We start from the raw sequence: 18,266 nt of genomic DNA on the forward strand, positions 1-18,266 counted from the left end.
CAACAGCATGTTCTGGAATTTTCTGTTGTTTTGTTGGTTTTTTTTTGGTTTTGAAGATTTTGGAATTTGAAATTCAAGTTTCAGGTTGAAACTTGTTGAACACCTTTTGGGGGAATTTTTGGAGGCTCCCAAAACTTGTGAAACAAGGCATAACCCCTGATCGCAATTACGATAACTTCAGCCTGTTAAGTGAGATTTTAGACGGGATTTTCACTTCATTCTTCAAAATTTCAAAACCTAAACTCCAAAGGGCGATTTTTCTAGAGCAAGTTCTTCCCCAAATCATAGTTAAATGAATCTTAACTCTTTTTCTTCAATCTATTTCATCTTTTTACATGATTTCACTTCAAAATCTATGGGAAATTGGGTGTTCTTGCGTAGAAATTAGGATTTTTGAATTTTAGGGATTTGGCCCTCAATTTGAGGTCAGATTTCAAAACCAATTGCATATTTGAGTTCGAAGGTGAATGGGTAATCGGGTTTTGGTTCGAACTTCTAGTTTTGACCCAGCGGGCCTGGGGTCGGTTTTTGACTTTTTGGGGAAAACATTGATAAATCTATACTCATGCATTAGAATTGGTTTATTTAGCGTTAATTGATGTTAATTAGTTAATTATGACTAGATTCAAGCAGATTGGAAGTGGGACCGAGAGATAAAGCGGTAATTGAGGCTTGATTTTGGCCGTGGAATCGAGGTAAGTGTTTGGTCTAACCTTAGCTTGAGGGAATAGGTGTTGTTGTCTTATTTGCTACGTGTTAGTATTGAGTTTGACGTATAGGCATGGTGATAAGTATCTATACATTGATGTTGAGCGTGCAAGTGAGTCTTATATTGTGACCATTATGCCTCTTATCATGTACGGTTCATGCTTAAAATGATGTTTCTCTATGTTGAGCAAGTTTTATGATATTGTTGAGTAATTGATCATTGTTGAGTATTGACTCAAGTTGAGACTTATTTCATGGAATTAACTGTTGAAACGAGATTGGTTATATCTGATTCCCTTGCCGGGATGTTATTTCTATTGTTGATTCCCTTGCCGGGATGTTATTGTTTCTTTTGTTGATTCCCTTGCCGGGATGTATTGTTTCTATTGTTTGGGTGAGGAAGAGTGTAAAGCATGAAGGGTGATGCCGTGCATGATATTGTGAATGAGTGTTAATGCACGAAGGGTGATGCCGCGCCGATATTGTGAGTGTTAATGCACGAAGGGTGATGCCGTGCCATGATTTGAGAGCTAATGCACGAAGGGTGATGCCGTGCCACGATTATGAGAGTTAATGCACGAAGGGTGATGCCGTGCCGTTTCTGTTGTTTCTTATGGTGACAACGAGAGTAAAAGCACGAAGGGTGATGCCGTGCACGTGCTACTGTTTCATTATCCCTGTTGATACAAGTATGGTGTTCATTATGCTTCTCTGTTGAATTACTGCTAGAATTTGATATTCCCCGCAGCATGTATCCCCTTCCCATCTTTATCTGTTATTTTCTGTTATTATTGTTCTGCTCGTATATGATTTAACTGCACGGGTTTATATGGTTCTCATGTCCTAGCCTCGTCACTACTTCGCCGAGGTTAGGCTCGACACTTACCAGTACATGGGGTCGGTTGTACTGATACTGCACTCTACACTTTTGTGCAGATTTCGGTGCCGGACCTTGTGAGTAGATTCGAGGTTGCTGCCTTCAGTCCAAGGAGACCAAGGTAGATCTGCTGGCTTTCGCAGAGCCTGAAGTCTCATTTCCCTGTTTTAGTTTCTTCTGTCTCTTCTATTTCGAGAACAGTTGTACTTCTTTCAGACTTATATCTGTAGTAAATCTTAGTCGTTCGTGATTGTGACACTAGATCAGTTGGGGTAGTTATGTATTAGAATTGTTGGATTGCTATATTACTTCCGCATTTCATAATTATTTTGTTTTAGTTATTATTTGTTCCTGATTGAGTTAATAATAATGGAGGTAAAACTGTGATGGGTTTTCAATATCTTAGCCTTATACTTCTTATGTTCTGATGATCTAACAAACTTGTCGTGAAGAACCAGATAGAGAACCTGGCCCACAGGATATACATCTCATGTGAACTGGTCGAAGTCTGAAAATCAGCAAATGGATGAACGATCACAGGGAGGAACACAACAGGGACCTGGTGACCTGGTCCCTTAGGGTTCTCCGACACAAGCAAGTCAGTGACTGTACGCAATCAATATAAAGAGGAACACAACAGGGACCTGCTCCCTTTGGGTTCTCTGACAGAAGTACAAGTCAAGTACACAGCTGGAACGTAGCAGAAGAAAGTAACCATCTAGCAACTGTCATAGAAGAGGAACACAACTAGGACATGGTCCGTTGGTGTGTCCTGACAGAAGTACAAAGTCCACTATCCAGCTGGAACGCAACTGCCCAGAAGTGGTTGTGCAGACAGTACAGCAGTCACTTCTCATTGGCAAGAAGCGTACACCAAGAGTTGACATCACTATCCATTGTGCTATCTTTTGTGATAAAACAACCTGGTGTAAGACACACCATTCTTCATGCATTCAGTGATGTTTTCTCAAGATAACAACGTTCATCCTGCATTGAAGTCACTGGTGTGTCAAGAACAACAAGACAACTACACTAAGGATCAGTTTCTTAACGAGTTTATGTACATCCGTAGTTGAGTTGTAATCTTGTTGTTTGCTCTTCATTGTATTTCCTAGTTTGCTTTCTTAGAAGCGTTATCTTAGGAACAAACCAAAATTCGTAAACTTCTGAGGTTATGCTGTGACTAGGGATATTCATAAGTTTAAAGCCTTTGTAACTAGGATAGTTATAGAGTGGCTTGTGGTGGTTGCATCACAAGTTAGTTTGAAGTCTTTGCAATAGGGTTTTTGCAAAGTGGCTTGTGGTGGTTGCATCACAAGTTAGTTTGAAGTCTTTGCAATAGGATTTTTGCAAAGTGGCTTGTAATAGGAAGATTGCAAGTTAGTGGAGTTAAAAGCCTACAAGAGTAGGTCGTGGTTTTTTGATCCCCTTGTGTGGGATTTTTCCACGTAGAAAATCTTTTGCCTTCTTCACTTTCAGTCTTTACTGCATTCTAGGCATCATCTCTTAGAGGACCATGTACTCTATAGTTTGGCTGACTCATACAGATTAACAAGGCCATACAGTGATTTGTTCAACTTGCAGACTAGGCATGGATTATCATTCTCTAGCCTTAGTGGCACATGCATATACACCTCCTCATGGATGTCCCCATGCAGAAATGCATTGTTTACATCCAACTGAAAAGTCTGCCATTGCTTCTTTACTGTTGTTGCTATAAGAGCTCTCATTGTTGTCATCTTTACAACAGGGCTGAAGGTCTCAATGTAGTCTATGCCTGCTTGTTGAGTATACCTCTTCACTAATAGCCTAGCTTTGAATCTTTTCACTATCCCATCAGCTTTGTGCTTTATCTTATAGACTCATCTTTGGCAAATGGCCTACTTGCCACTTGGCAGTGGTACAACATCCCTTATATGATTAGCATGCAAATTCTCAAACTCCTGAGTCATTGCAGCTTGCCAAGCTAGATTAAGTACAGCTTCCGCATATGAAGATGGTTCACATTCATTGCAAACATTCATCACAAGTAGTTGACTATCATGGATTAAAGATGCATGTGAAATATGACTATTTAAGGAAAACAAGATACTAAGAGGGGTGGAAGAAGTTGCCTGATCATTAGACACAAAAGTAGGAGTAGATTTAAGGTGAGGTAGGGTATAAACATATTCCTGCAAGTGAGTAGGAAGATTGTGTTGTCTGCCAGATCTTCTAGGCTCTAGAGTTGGTGAAACACTTTTTAAGGTGGTGTCAGGAAAGTTTTGTGAGGAGGTAATAGGAGAATCAAGCAGTTGTGGTTCTGAAAGAGAGTGTGCAGAATGGTCAAGTGTAAATTCATCAGATGCAGTCCAAACATTATCTGGGCTGAGTGGACTGTCTGTTGTGGATTGAGGAGCAACATTATGCAGGTCAGTAATACAAGGAATTGAATGAATGGTTGAAGGAAAGGAGCCAGTAGTAGATGAAATAGCAAAGGGGAAAATATCTTCATGGAAAATTACATCTCTATATATATGGATTTTTTTGGATTCCAGATTCAACACTTTGTATCCTTTGGTTTCAAAGGGTATCCAACAAAGACATGAGACATAATTCTGGGCTCAAACTTGTCTATGCGTATCTTTGGTATGGTGGGAAAACACGGGCAGCCAAAGCTCTTAAGGTGGGAATAGTTTGGTTTCTTTTTGTATAGAAGTTCAAAAAGGCATTTGTTCTTAAGGTAGGAAGCATGTAGTCTGTTTATTAGATATGTGGCTGTTAGAATAAATTCTCCCCAATACTTCATAGGTAATTTTGACTGAAATAAGAGGGCCTTTGCTATCTCAAGAAGATACATATGCTTCCTTTCAACCACACCATTCTGTTGCGGTGTGTATGGACAGGTTCTTTAGTAGACATTGCCTTGGTCTTGAAAGAAAGAGGTTGCTTCTGTACTAGTGAATTCTAACCCACTGTCTGATCTGACTAACTTTATGGTAATGTAAAATTGGTTTTTGACAAAAGAAATAAAAGCTTTGAGAATCTGTAGGGCATGTTGTAGGGTTCCCACAAATCAATGGTCATCTACCATGGTAAGAAAATATTTATAATTATCATCTGTGGGCATGTTGTAGGGTTCCCACAAATCAATGTGTAATAGGTCAAATATTTGTTTAGTGTTGCTGGTTCTTTGAGGAAAGGGTAGCTTGGTGTGCCTTGCCATTGGGCAAATAGAACACATAAAAAGTTGTTTATTAGAGAAGGTAACATGAATGATGGTAAAAGGGAACATGTCCAACCTGTTATGCCACAATACATTCACAACATTTCCATGAGACAAGAAAGAAAAAAGGAACACAATCAGGTGTTTTATTGGAAATGGATCTATTTACATTTGAGAGGAAATCACACTGTGAAGAATTTTGATCACAGGTATTAGATGGCTTATTGCAGATGGATCTATTTATATCACAAGCATAACATGGAATATATGAAACAAAAAAAGGTAGATACCGAAACATTACTAGCATTCTTTAAGCAAAAAGAACAAAAGCGAAATAGCTCATCTCTGATCTTACCAATCTCCAAAGGCCTCTTAATTAAAGGGGCCTGCAGAAGACAACAAGTATTAGTTAAAGCTATTAAAGACTTGAGTTGGGCAGTCAAAGAAGAGATGGATATCATATTGAACTTGAAAGATGGGACAAACACGACCCTGTATAAGGTAATCCGGGGAGCAAACACTACCAATTTCTGTTACCCTAACTCTATAGCCATTGGGAGAGTAACTAACAAAGGGTAGGACAAGACTCTGACATTTAGCAAAGAAGATTTATTGAAAGGCATATGGTGTGATGCTCCTCAGTCTAAATCCATGTGTTAGTCCAAGTTCTGTAACATTTACAAGACACTTTCCCAAAATCAATGGAGGATAAGCAAGTGATCAAGCCTGCAAAAGTCGTAGAAAGGTTCATAGTACCAGCTCTATGGTTTGTACCTTTTGATCTTTCTTCTCCAGTGTTGGCATGAAAATGTTGCAGGATGTTAAGTAATTGACCATATTGTTCCTTGGACAGGTTCAGATTCTGACTTTCATCCTTGGGTCCAAACTTATTAATTTTTAGCAAACATTTCATCAGGGGAGTGACATGTGCATTAGCCAGCACCCTTTTGTTCTTATTATACTTGAAGTTCTGGTTTTAACCTAAAGTCTGAGGATAACCATGGAGCTTAAAACATTTATCCTTAGTGTGACCTAGGCGCTTGCAATAGGCACAAAATGGCCTAGTCCTATTAGTGTTTGGAAAGTTAGCATTGGGAGCATAATTGGTTCTGAAATTATTGTTTATGAAATTGTTGAAATTTCCTGAAGTGTTGCCATGAAGGGAGACAGATCGTGCAGCCAAATGGTTCGAAGTTTTCATTTCTCGCTGCTTCTCATCTTGAATGAGCAGGGAGAAAGCTTGTGCCATTGAAGATAGTGGGTTCATCATGAAGATGCTCCCTCTTACTACTGTGTAAACTTCATTTAGTCCCATAAGAACTTGGATTAATCTCATATTTTGTTCTGTCTTGTGCATATTCTTTTTGGCACTACAAGTGCATTGGCAACTGCACTGTGTCTTTGCACTCAGAGTACTCAGTTCCTCTCAGGGATTCTTTAACTGAGTGTAATAGTTAGTGATGTCTAAAGTTCACTAGGATAAACCATTGATCTCCTTCTGAATTTGGTATAGTCTCGCACCATTAGTTTGTTTATATCGATCTTCCAATTCTTTCCACAATTCAACAACATTATTGGCTTACTCTACACTGTATGCTATCTCTTTTAAGAGTGAATTAAGAATCCAAGAGGTCACCATATCATCACAACATTCTCATTGCCGGAACTTAGGTGATTGAGGATCAGGCCGTTTGCATTCCCCACTGATAAAACCAATTTTATTCTTAATAGATAAGCCACGCAAAACTGCACGTCGCCAGGACCTATATCCAATTCCACTAAAAGATACACTAACCAACATAGCTCCAGGATTATCTGAAGGATGTAAGTAAAGGGGATCACTAGGATCCTTAAGAATTGGGGACAGTTTTGACATCCGCAATAGTACTAGTGGCATCGCTTTGATTGACAACAACTATATCGAATTTTGAAGAAATAGACAGTGAAATTAGAACGAAAGACCAGAAACCTAAATTGAAGGTGAGATGAAAAACGTACACCGTATGGATTGAATAAAATTAGGGTAAAATCGAAAAGCTTTATTATATTAAGAGACGACGGAGACGACTGAATCGAAGGACCCTGTGCTCTGATACCATGTCAGTTTACACCATGGACGACTGATTTGTTCCTCGATTGAGCTCCATTAAAGAGCTTTGGAAGCTATGCATGAATGAGAGAAGAGAGAGAGAGAGAGAGAGTCTGATTCCCAAAATGAGAGAATGAACTGTGTATTTGATATTTCTATGTAATGGTGTATATTTACATGAGGACAAACATAACTAGCAACTAACTCTAACTAACTAACAGCTAATTGACACCTAAGTCACTAACTAACAAGTGATCAGCTAACTAGTTGTAACTAATTGTACAACAGGTAAAGCTAAAAGTACAAGAGAGTAAAAGCTGAACATGCAAAAAAGATAAATACATCTCAATAGCTACTTTTCTGTACTTCTCCAAAACTGCTTCTACTTCTAATCAATAATACTTTTTTTTTCTTCTAAAAGCTTTGGCCAAACAATTCAAATTTGAAAATTCTTTTTTGTCTTTGGAAAAGCTTGGCCAAACACGCTATTAAGCTCTTTGAAGTTTGAAACTAAGTTGAAAAAACTTTATAGAAGCTGAGCTAAAAATAAGAAAGAAATCAAGATTTTGGAAAAAGAAAGGCGAAATACATAAATAGCCCCTCCAAGTTGTCCACAACGGTCATTTGAACACCTCAACTGAGACCGTTTTCACTTAAACATATCACGTGACTAAAAACTGAACTCAATAAACCCTTCAAAGTGACAGATCTTATAGGTGAGTTACACTCGCGAATGACGTGGCAAATTAACAAATCAAAAGATGACACCTATTATTTCTTTAAATTTTTTTATTTATAGTTAATAAAAAAGGAAAAGAGAAACACAATATTAATAAAAAAAAACACCCTCCAAAATCGGATCCCCTCCTCACCACCAAACATCTTCTTCGTCACCACCAATTTTTGCCTCTTGGCTTCTACTGAAGCTTTATCGATAAACCCTTCAAAGGCTTCTACTGAAGCTTTATCGGTTGAGGTGTCAGCAGAAATGAAGGCGCCGGAGATTGTACGGAACGCCACCGTAGGACAGCTGCTGGCGCTGGAAATAGTGGTGGCAGTAGAAGAAGACGAATCATCGAAAAACAGGTGGGGTTTTGAATATGGGTCGGGTCGAATATAGCAGTGAATAGCGGAAGAAAATTTGTGGTGTTTTCAATGGCTTCTACGCGCCGGGGTTTTCAATGGCTTCCTATGAGTCCTAATAATCTATGGCTTCCCATGGGGGCTCGGTTGGAACGTGTTATGGCTTTTTCAGTTTCTATCTCTTCATCCCCATCTGATTCATCAAACTTGATACCTGAATGTGAGGATGAAACATTATAGTTGTGCCTTCTATAGAACTTTCCACCATTAGCATCAGTAGGTGTATTGCCACTCGGCGGATTTTCCATCTCAATTTCCTCATCACAATCTGAATCATGGTAAAGTTGTGGTGTTGCGAATGGTGGGTTAAGGTGCAGTAAATATATTGGAGGAAAAGTGGGCTCCACCAGTTAAATTAAGAAAAAGAAAAGAAATAAACACAATTTTGAAAGGCTTCACTTGCTGCAACGTGAGTGTAGTACACACATTTTGCCATGTCACTCTGAAGGGTTTAAGAGATACACTGAAAAATAACTTGAGGTGTCTACTTGATAAATAGGTCTGTTGAGGTGTTCAAATGACCGTTGTGGATAACTTGGAGGGGCCATTTATGTATTTCGCCAAAAAAAAATACAAAAAAGATATATATATTTTTTTGTTTCTTGCACTATTTATGTTATAATAATAATTTTATTACAAGAAACTTTTTATTACAACAACCGGTCCTTGTGAAAATACAGAGTAGAGACTAGAGAAGAAAAATGATACTGAATTATGCTTCTTCTCCGTTTATCCATTGGAACAAAACTCCAAAGAAAACGGTATATTCTGCTTCTACTGCTAATTTAAATACGGAGAAGCTTAGAGAACAATTAGACCATCTTCACAAGGAAGCACAAACCACAAGAAACAAAGGTATTATTTTGCCTAATTTTTCTTATTATAAATGGGTCTGTTTGAATTTAGCTTTATGTTATGAAAATTACTTATTTGAGGATTTATTTGTGAATTAATACGAAGTTGGTGTATAAGATATTGAAAAGTTTATACCTTTAATTGATTTCTTCTTTTGGGGTGTTAAATTTAGTGTTGGTGTTTGAATTTGGGATTTATGTTTTGTAAATTACTTGTATGAGGGTTTTGATGTGGGATTTTACAAATATGGTGTGTTGGATGTTGAAAAGTTTATAGTTTTGATTGATTTCTACGTTTTGGGTGTTAAATTTTATGGTGTTTTTTTTAATGAATTTGGACATTAGAAAAATTGAACTGTCATATAGGGTTCTTGATTCCACGCTTGCAAGTTTTATAATTTACTAAGAAGTAATAGTGAAAAGTGAAAAGGATGACTGCACTTCAATGTTATAGTTTAGATAATGTACTTGTGCTGGTGGGAGATAGCGGGTAGCAGTGGAATAGTCCAAGTACGCGCAAGTTCACCTCAACACCATTGTCGTTTACAAAATGTGTTTACACACAATAAGAACAAGATAAAAGGAAGAGAACGAACAAAAGGTGTCTAATGATGGCCGACTTGTCGTGTCTTATCTTTTCATCGATTGGCTTACAGATGGAAGGTTCGACAAGAATTCCTAGGCCGAGTGTTGGGCTTTCGGGATCAAAGAATCTTAAGAATTGCCTCTCTTACTTCCATCTTTGGTTGATGAATTAAGAGTGTCCTTCCATCTGAATGAAATCCCGAGGACCGTGTAGTTGCAGCTCCGGGCACCATCAATTCTCTTACTCCTAGGTGTAATACCACTTCCCTGACTTGTTTGGGACTGAGGCGGGATTGTTGTTGTAGGTGTATTACCACTTCTATTCAGGGATAGGAGTAAACACTAGATGGTTCAAGAGCTTCCGCTAACACAGCGAACAAGTCTAGATCACCACTTCTCTTAGTAATGGACTTCATTGAATTCCTCGGGAGAAACCACAACAACTGGAAAATAGGAAGAATTTCCTTTTGTCTAAAAAATCTTGAAGGAGACGTGATTACATTGAACCTGATCCTCTTAAATGGAATGCAAGCAGCAATGGTTACAGAGAAGTCCTGTTATCAGTGACTACCAAAAACTGCTAGCACACTGAAACTTGGAATTGGAAGCATATTTAGAGTAAAATTCTGTTCAAGTTTTTCATTTGTTCTGCGGATTTCATTTTCTTAAAGACTTCACAAATTGCAGATGTCCGGCTGCATAGCTGTTTGTAGTATTTTCTTCATGTATGTAGATTTCCTTATTTTTATACTTTTACGGATAATTTTGTTCTTTGTTATGTTTCTTATCTATGTTCTAGGTTTTGTTCCTTATAGATTTTTATGTTTCTTATTATTTGACATGAAAAAGGTAGAAAGCTGAAATGACATGGTTATAGCTATTTCGTCTTGGATCACTTTTATTCAATACTGTGTTTTTTTTTCCTTTAATTATTTAGTCATTGATTCGATGGACAGCATAATATTTATTGAACAGTTTTGAGTTCTTACTGATCAGAATCCTGGCTATTCAGCGAATAATGCAAGATCGAGGCTACTTCGGTTGTCTGAAGCAGCGGAAAAATTTCGGCGACAAGCAGCCGTTAGTATTCAAACTGGAAAGGAGAATGACGCCAGGGAGCTACTTTTTCAAAAGAAGAAGATTATGCAAGCCATGGAGAAGTCGAAGAGCCGCATTGAATTGCTTGATGAACTTGCGGCAAAGCTTAATGAGGTATGGTTTACTATCTTTTAGTTTTTTCCTTTGCGTGGTTGCTTTCCTAAAGCTGAGGAAGTTTTTATGGTATCAAAGATCTAAACTCATTATGACACTTATCAAAAAAATAAAATAAACCAAAATAAAATCATTAGCACACTTCATAGATTCAAATCCCTACTCAACACGGTACCTTAAGGAGAATCCGAAGCTGGTTGCTGGCGGAAGTATTCCTTTCTGCAGGTTTGCTTCTTTCCTCATACGAAAGGGTTTAAGGATTGTGTTCTAGAACCTCATTGGGTGCCTCTATCTGTACAATGTAGTTGATCCAACATCAGATACCAAAAGACGTTGAACTGATACAGTTGTTTCGATCAAAATGGTTTTATGGTGTTGAGTTGTCATAAAAATAACCCGAGATTTTGATAGAACTTCTTAATGTCCCATGTCTTTGATTCTTTGAGGGTGATATGTGATCATTGATTATAGATATTGGCTGTTCTCGTAAGGTCACAAATTCAACTCTTGTAACAGCTCAACTAAATAAACAAAGGAGAATTATTCATTAATTTATCAGAGAGGGGTATTTCTTTAGTTTACTGGATGTTGGTGAAGCAAATGAAATCTGTCATAGAAGATGATACTTTTGAGCTTTGATCAGTAAAACATTTTTAATTTGGGCAAAAAAGTAAGCATTTTTAGTTGTGGCTGATCAAGGATAAGTAATAAGGGAGATTTGTATCCTCGAAAAATACCTTTTAATTGTCTAACTTGCAAACCTTTTGCATCTCAGAGTATCCATAGCACTTTCTCAATTACTGCATTCCTCCTTATTTTCTCCAAAAAATGCTGGAGAGGAGGAAAAGGAAAGTTTAAATAAAGGGGGCATTTTATGTCTTCATGTTGGTGCATACACATATAGTTTGGCATGTTACTATTCTAGAATTAATTTTAGAATCATTATGTGGATTGTAGATCCAAAGTCCAAATCAGATAATCCCGGGCCTTCTCGAGGAAGTGGTTCATTTCCTTGCCGGTTTTAGTATGTGAGGAACTTAGTATGTAGGATCATCCCCAATTGCTAATTTGCTTATATTGGCCGTATATCATCATGCTTTAATTGTAGGGAATATGAACTTACAAGTTGATTGCTAAATATTTTGTTGCCCGAGCAGTGCAGGATACTTGAGGATCGCTTGAATCAATATTGATTGATTTAGCATCTGAAATGGTTAGTGTATTATTAATGCAGCACCTAGAAGGTGCTGTCAAAAGTATTTACATAGCGCCAAAAGTATATCCCTTCTATATCTTAGAGGGATTTGATACGAAACGAACACAAAAACAAGAATATGGGAAAATAAGACGGAATCAAAGATAGGAGCTACACCCACAATCAATTAGAAACTAGAACCAATTAGACTAAGAAAACCTAATTACCTCTCAGAACCAGTAAATTGAGACCCTAAGCTATTTGGATCCTCGAGAGGAATGCTTCCTCTTGCAAATCCAAGGGCAAAAGTGATGAAAAAGCAACAATTAGACCATAATTGCCACAAATCTAATCACTCACAAGCTAAACACTAAAATGCTCAAATTAAAGAAAGCAATTAATATAAACATAAATGCATAAATTCATAAAAGTAAATAAAGGGACTTCATCTCTATCAAGTCATCATTCATCAAGTCTAAGGAAAATGAGGGCTATAGTAGCTAGCTCATAATTACAAAAATAATCTTAATTGACTAAACTAGGGCTAGAAGATGCAATTCTAGTCTTGTTGCTAGTAAGTAGCCATGTCTTGCAATTTGTGGCCGCTCCTTGCAAATGGATGTCTTCCTTCACTCTTCAATGTGCTAGATTGCCATCTCTTCTGGATTCTATGAGTTCAATCACTGCTTCGGCATCATTTACATAGCTCCCTTTACGCCAAATATAAAACAAAAGCAAACAATTTATTTTGATCTTCTGAATAGAATCTTTCTTGATGTATTTTTCCTCCTTATATTTTGATTGTTGACAAGAAGAGTGTTTGAAAACTTAAGTAACTCTGAAATCCTTTTGTTCATGCAATGATATGCCTGATGTGGTAGCTGCTTTATTACATCTTATTTGAATATGAGTAGAGAATCGGCAAGTGTCTGGAGTAACAGACAAGGATACTAAGGCTTCGCATCAGCACTTAGCGTAACTTGTTTAGATATTGAACTTGATGTAACTATTGTCAACTTATGTTTTAATGAGCTACTTTTGTTGTAATTTAATCCCAGTATTTACTACTTTTCACAGTACCAAGTGAAGTGTCATTTCTTTCCAAGATGAATAGGTTTCTAATTAAAAAGTTCAGGTGAAAGAGCTACTCTCACTAATCATAGAACTGCATATTAGTCAAAAGCTACTTTTATCTATATATATATAATGCTCCCTTTTCATGACCTCGTCTATTTTCAGGCAATATCGATGAGGGAGAAGCAGTTAATCGGAAATGTTGCTTTTGACCTTGATATTGCTATAGATGATGATGCCCCAAGTCCTGTTCGAATAGTATCTCCAAAGGATGAAAATCCAGATAATTCAGATGAAAATGAAGACTTTGACCAGGAAACTATAAAATTAGATGATAGCCAAGAATTGCAAGCTCCCAATGATAATAATGCAGAACGTATAACTGATTATGAATTGAAAAATCTCGAGGCATCAACAAGTGGGAACATGTCCAAGGAAGCCGACAGGATCGGTAGTTTAAAGGGGGTATCCTCATATGAGGAGTTTTTGGAACATATAGACCAACAACTAAGAGACATTGAAGTAGAGCTTATCACCTTTTTGAGATTTTCATCCTTAATACTTGAAAGCAAAGAGAAACTAGAAAACTCAAAGGTACAGCAAGCACTGGATGTTCTCGAGGGTGTTCATCAGCTTAGAGGGAGGTAATGCATAAGCAGATCAAGAAGCAAGTGAACTTTTACTTCTCATTGCTCCACTTTTCAGGTGATTTTTTTATAAAAACTTTATCTCATACAAAATCTCAACTCTTTTGCAGAATTGCAAGCATAGTGCAGAAAAAAGCAGATTTACATTGAAGCTTTCTTTCACTATATGCAATTCCTGCAGTGGTCGATGCTAAGGCAAAAGTTTATTTCTTTGCGTTTCCTGTTGGTGGTGGGACTTCAGTAAGCTCTTAAGCGCTCTTTCAGAAGATCAAGTTGCTGTAAGATGATAAGATATATGCTTCGTGAACAACAGGAGAAAACTACAGCCTTCTTTCACTGGTAGATATGAAATTCATCACGTTCTTGTGTACTAATATATTTCTGCATTTTACCATCTCCGTCAAATCTTCTTTTCTATTGTACATTCAAGCAATCATATCTCAAGTATCCATTTTGCGTCACTATGTGCTCTATAAGGTGGTTCAATTTTATAGCTGGATTTTTACAAAGTGTCATCTGGTCATTGGTTAGTGTGCTTATGTTGCCCAGACAATCTGATGGTTGATTACATATTGAAAGGACAAAGATGATAATACTATGCAGAACTTGTGGCAATTTTTTTGTTACTCATTCAGACAGTCGTTACGCAGTACTTTTATCTAGTATCTAGAAAACTGCATCTAGAAGGATGTACTTCTTTGCTGTTTTTTTTTTTTTTTTGTGTGGGTTTGGAGGGGCTCCCTCTTCCTTTTGTTCGTATATAGTTAGTCACCTGGAAAATTAAATTGTCATCAACCATTCATCTGCGAGGTCTGCAGTAGTAAGTTTTCAACAGTTGCTGATGTAAACGATATCAAACTGATTGCTGATTTACAAGATGTCATCTTTTCTTATTTTCCTCATCTTCTTGAACTTGGACATGATCTACTCTCATTTACTGCAGCAGTAGAATATTACTTGGCACATTTTCTGTGCTCTGAGAACACTATATATGCTGTAACTTTAGTTTAGTTTATAACTCATCCTGTTGCTGATGAAAGCTTGGCAGTTTTTCTCGTGAGAATATACCGGGAAAGCACATCTGATTGCAAATATCCTTTAAGGCGGGCTGTTTGCCAGTCTGATTGAAATTGGAGAGCATAAAAAAGGTGCAAAACATTGTCATCGGATAAACTTTATCAGTGTATTCAGGCAGGAAACTGGTATGATTTTTCAGTCAATAGTTGGTTCCTATATCCACATTCAGGTTATTCATAGTAAATGTAGGTTACCTCTGTGCTTATGTTGCCCAAACAATTTGATGATATATTATCAATTATCAATCTTGTTTAAATCTCTTACTGATTACTATCTTCTTCAAATTCTGTAGAGTACTATTCCATGTTATAATCTCAATTTTGTTCTATCCCTTACTGATACTATGCCTGTGTCTACCTGAACTTTTCTTGCAGTATTTCTAGTCCTTTGTCAATTTGAATTTGCCATATGTTAAGTATAGTGAAGAAGATAGAACTGAATAGGATTGTGTAAGCTGTACTTGTGTGAACCTTGCAGTGAGCATATCACTTTTACCATTTACACAGTAAATAATACCTCGAAAAAATTCGACACAAAGTAATAGGGATTTTTTTCCCTTTAACATGCGCCTTTCTTTCTACATAATATAAAGTTAGATCATAGCTCAGCAGTCTGAAGAATATGTACAAAAATGATACGAGGAAAGGGATAAAACTAGTCATTAGCTGGGGGGAAAATGGCCAGAGTGCACTGATGATATTTTTCTCTTTGGCCTGGCCTGTATGTACATATTCTATCAGACCTGAAAAAAAAAGAAACATATACAGCTAAAGAAAAAAACTCAGGGCACTTCAGACAGCATTAGTCAAGCTCTTTCCTAAGCCCCCACGAACGCCCCCAGCAACTGATTCATCCTTGCAATTCCCGCTTGTATTTGTTGTCTGACTAACACACCTGCACCTAAGACAAATGAACCTCGCAGGAACAGCATCCAGGTCGGGTATGCCCGCACATCTGGTATGCTGCCAAACACCACAGACATCACAAGCCAACATCCTCTCCCCATCATCATCCTTTGCTCCACAGAAGCAATCTACTGTCCATCTCTCAACTCCTCTTTCCATTCTATACCTGCTCAGTGCATTTTTCCCAAGGAACTTTCCTCGGACTGTGACAAACCCAGCAGATCCTAAAAGGAGTTTGACCTGAGTAGCTTCTTTCAGCCCGCTGTACCCAACTAACTCATCAGCTTGGAATCTTCTAAACATCAAGTATACATCTTGAAATGTCCTCGTTGCCTCCGCTTTCAAGTCAGAAATCGTAGCATCCGAGGGCAGAATCATTAATTCTGGAGGAGGATTTCTGGAATGCACATCAGAATGTTCCATGATGTCCACCTCACATAACAGCTGGATAGAATCTGATTTTGGGATAGGCAAGAATCTCTCGGGTTGATATTCTTTCATAAATTGCTTGCAATCAAGAACAATTTTAGCGGAGCGAACTGCGAGTTCCCTTTTGGTTAAAGGAATATGATTTAACATTGTCTGCGGGTTTAGCATGCACTCATACAAGTACTTCAAATCTCGACGCAGATGTTCCTCAGATGGGAAGTTTGGAGTGCAAGGCAATCTGTTCCCATTTGTATTCACATTAACCATTGGGTTGCCACGCTCAAGTTTATACTCCATAGCGCCGGATCCATTAACACAACGGGCATTGACAACCATCCCATCGGCTGCCTGCTTCCCATTGAGTTCCTTTAAGCAATAATCAAGTAGTTCCGGAGGTCCAGCTTTACAGACCGCACCTCTAAGAGCACGCCAGCTGACCCAATTAGAACCAGAAACAGCTCGTAATACTCTAAACATTGCTTCTTCAACACGTAAAACATCATTACTGGTCCAAGCACATAAGACCTTAGACTTGGAGTCGCAAAGTTTGCGCTTCTTACAAGTGGAATTATCACCAGCCCCCAATGCAGATTTGCGGGCATCACGAATTGAACTAGTCAGAAAAATAAACAGGTCTCTAATATTTACAAGTTCACCTTCCGACAACGACTGATAAAACGAAATCAAATCCTGCAAACGCGTTCGAGGTTTCCTTCCTTGAGATAAAAATATGGTCAAGGGCAGAGAAGAAAGGTTTTCCACAGCTTGTTTATACGCATTTTGAGTCAAACCAAAACTACCAGCTCCAAACTGATAACCCCATTCACCATACCAGGGATGACCTTTTGTAAGGCAATGTAGTAGACGTAATTCCAAACCATACTTCTTCGAAACATCCATTACACTGATTTTTCTCGCTCCAATAACTTTACAAAGTCGATCCCAGAAATTCATTATATTGTTCCCAGAAAGCAGCCTGGAGCCACCTTCTCTGCCGTTTACCCTGAGAAGATGACCATAGCCATTGGAATGGATCACAGCATGCAGAAGATGACTGTTATCTTCTAACTGATGATACATCCAATCTTCAACATCTTCTGTAGTCATAACATGATTACATGATTTGCACCTAGACTCAGATAAGTGAAGAGCTTCACCACAGCCGGCACACGGCTTGTTATAACCGCCGATTGAGTTTCCGTCTGACTTAATAATAAAGTGGAAACGCTTTGCACAAACTGGATTACTGCTCCAACCAACGACTCGGCACTGGTCGCAATAAACGGATCTAGATCTGGCGACGTCTTCTTCGATTACATCGAGGCAGACGATTGCCGGAGAAGAGTCCTCGTCGCCGACGTCGTTGGTGAGGTCGCCGACGCGGAAGAGGATCTGCCACGTCAGCAGGTGAGGAAACAGCGACGAAGGCGGCGGTAAGAGCGCGTGCTTCGACAAAAAAGCCTTTACCGTCGTCCTGAACGGTTCGCTACTACCACCGGCAATACTGCCGACGTCGGGGAACGTGAGAAAGTCGTTGAGATCCGCCGTGACTCTCCTCTTCAACCGCTTCATAGGCCTTCCATTCATTACCACCATACTTGTCGTACCCTACTGATCTCGGCGCGTGTCACCCAGATCTCGGCGCGTGGTGTAGGTTTATCAGATCTGAGAAAGAACGTGACGATGATGGAAAACAGATCTAGAGAAATAGAGGAGGGAAAAGTCTAAGGAACGTTTGTTTCGGAGTGAGAAATTAGGGTTTGGTAAGTTTTTTTGGGGCTTTTCTGTATTTTTATATTTATTTTGTTCTCCAATTTCGCCGAAAAATAGGAAAAATATTCTAAAGGCGGTGTAACTAGGAAGCTCGACTATTTCGGGTGAAGAAATTAAGTATTAGGAAGTGACTGAAATACCCTTAATGTTAGTTTCTTGTTGGAGAAGACAGGGAGGTTGAGATGAAATGACAGATGTGCCCTTTGATTTTTGAATGGTGAAGGGACGTGCATAAAGTAATGCTCCCTCTAGCTTCTTTTCCTTTCATGTTTTATTCGGGACCTTTTTTCAAGATAGAAATAAAATCAGCGTACACATTGCGCTCTCCAAAACCTATTTGTAAGATTACATTGAATTTTTTATTGTTGTTGTCGTTATACTTTGGAACATTAATTAAATATTCCCTATTGTTCACAATAAATAATTTTTTGGCATTTTTTTTGTAGTCCAAAATATCTGATTATTTCAGATTTCAAGAATGATTTAATTATTT

General features: G+C 38.2%; 3 protein-coding genes across 5 annotated transcripts in view; 1 reads left to right on the forward strand and 2 right to left on the reverse strand.

Moving 5' to 3' along the window:
• The window catches only part of LOC109207811 (uncharacterized mitochondrial protein AtMg00810-like), an 8,004-nt gene extending 4,680 nt beyond the window's left edge, over positions 1-3,324 (reverse strand). Inside the window, exon 1 of the mRNA XM_019370803.1 lies at positions 3,131-3,324. Coding sequence (XP_019226348.1) covers positions 3,131-3,324 — 194 coding nt within the window. The remainder of the gene's footprint in view (positions 1-3,130) is intronic.
• Positions 3,325-8,660: 5,336 nt separating this feature from the next.
• LOC109207824 lies at positions 8,661-14,931 on the forward strand. Of its 3 annotated transcripts, XR_002065060.1 has the most exons (5): positions 8,661-8,877; positions 10,474-10,673; positions 13,108-13,586; positions 13,700-13,928; positions 14,630-14,931. XR_002065060.1 is itself a non-coding variant. In XM_019370820.1 (4 exons), the coding sequence occupies exons 1-4, from the start codon at positions 8,724-8,726 to the stop codon at positions 13,737-13,739; spliced, it is 873 nt and encodes a 290-aa protein (XP_019226365.1). In that variant the 5' UTR covers positions 8,661-8,723; the 3' UTR covers positions 13,740-14,931. The 3 variants fall into 3 exon arrangements, 1 of the variants encoding a protein (XP_019226365.1); XM_019370820.1 differs by having other exon boundaries at positions 13,700-14,931; XR_002065061.1 differs by having other exon boundaries at positions 8,680-8,877; positions 13,108-13,647; positions 13,771-14,931.
• Positions 14,932-15,176: 245 nt separating this feature from the next.
• On the reverse strand, positions 15,177-18,032 carry LOC109207823 (PHD finger protein At1g33420). The gene has a single exon (XM_019370819.1). It carries the CDS (start codon positions 17,594-17,596, stop codon positions 15,458-15,460), a length of 2,139 nt encoding a protein of 712 aa, XP_019226364.1. The 5' UTR covers positions 17,597-18,032; the 3' UTR covers positions 15,177-15,457.
• Positions 18,033-18,266: the final 234 nt, after the last annotated feature.

This window comes from Nicotiana attenuata, unplaced genomic scaffold (genome assembly GCF_001879085.1).
Source record: "Nicotiana attenuata strain UT unplaced genomic scaffold, NIATTr2, whole genome shotgun sequence".
NCBI classification, from domain to species: Eukaryota; Viridiplantae; Streptophyta; class Magnoliopsida; order Solanales; family Solanaceae; genus Nicotiana; species Nicotiana attenuata.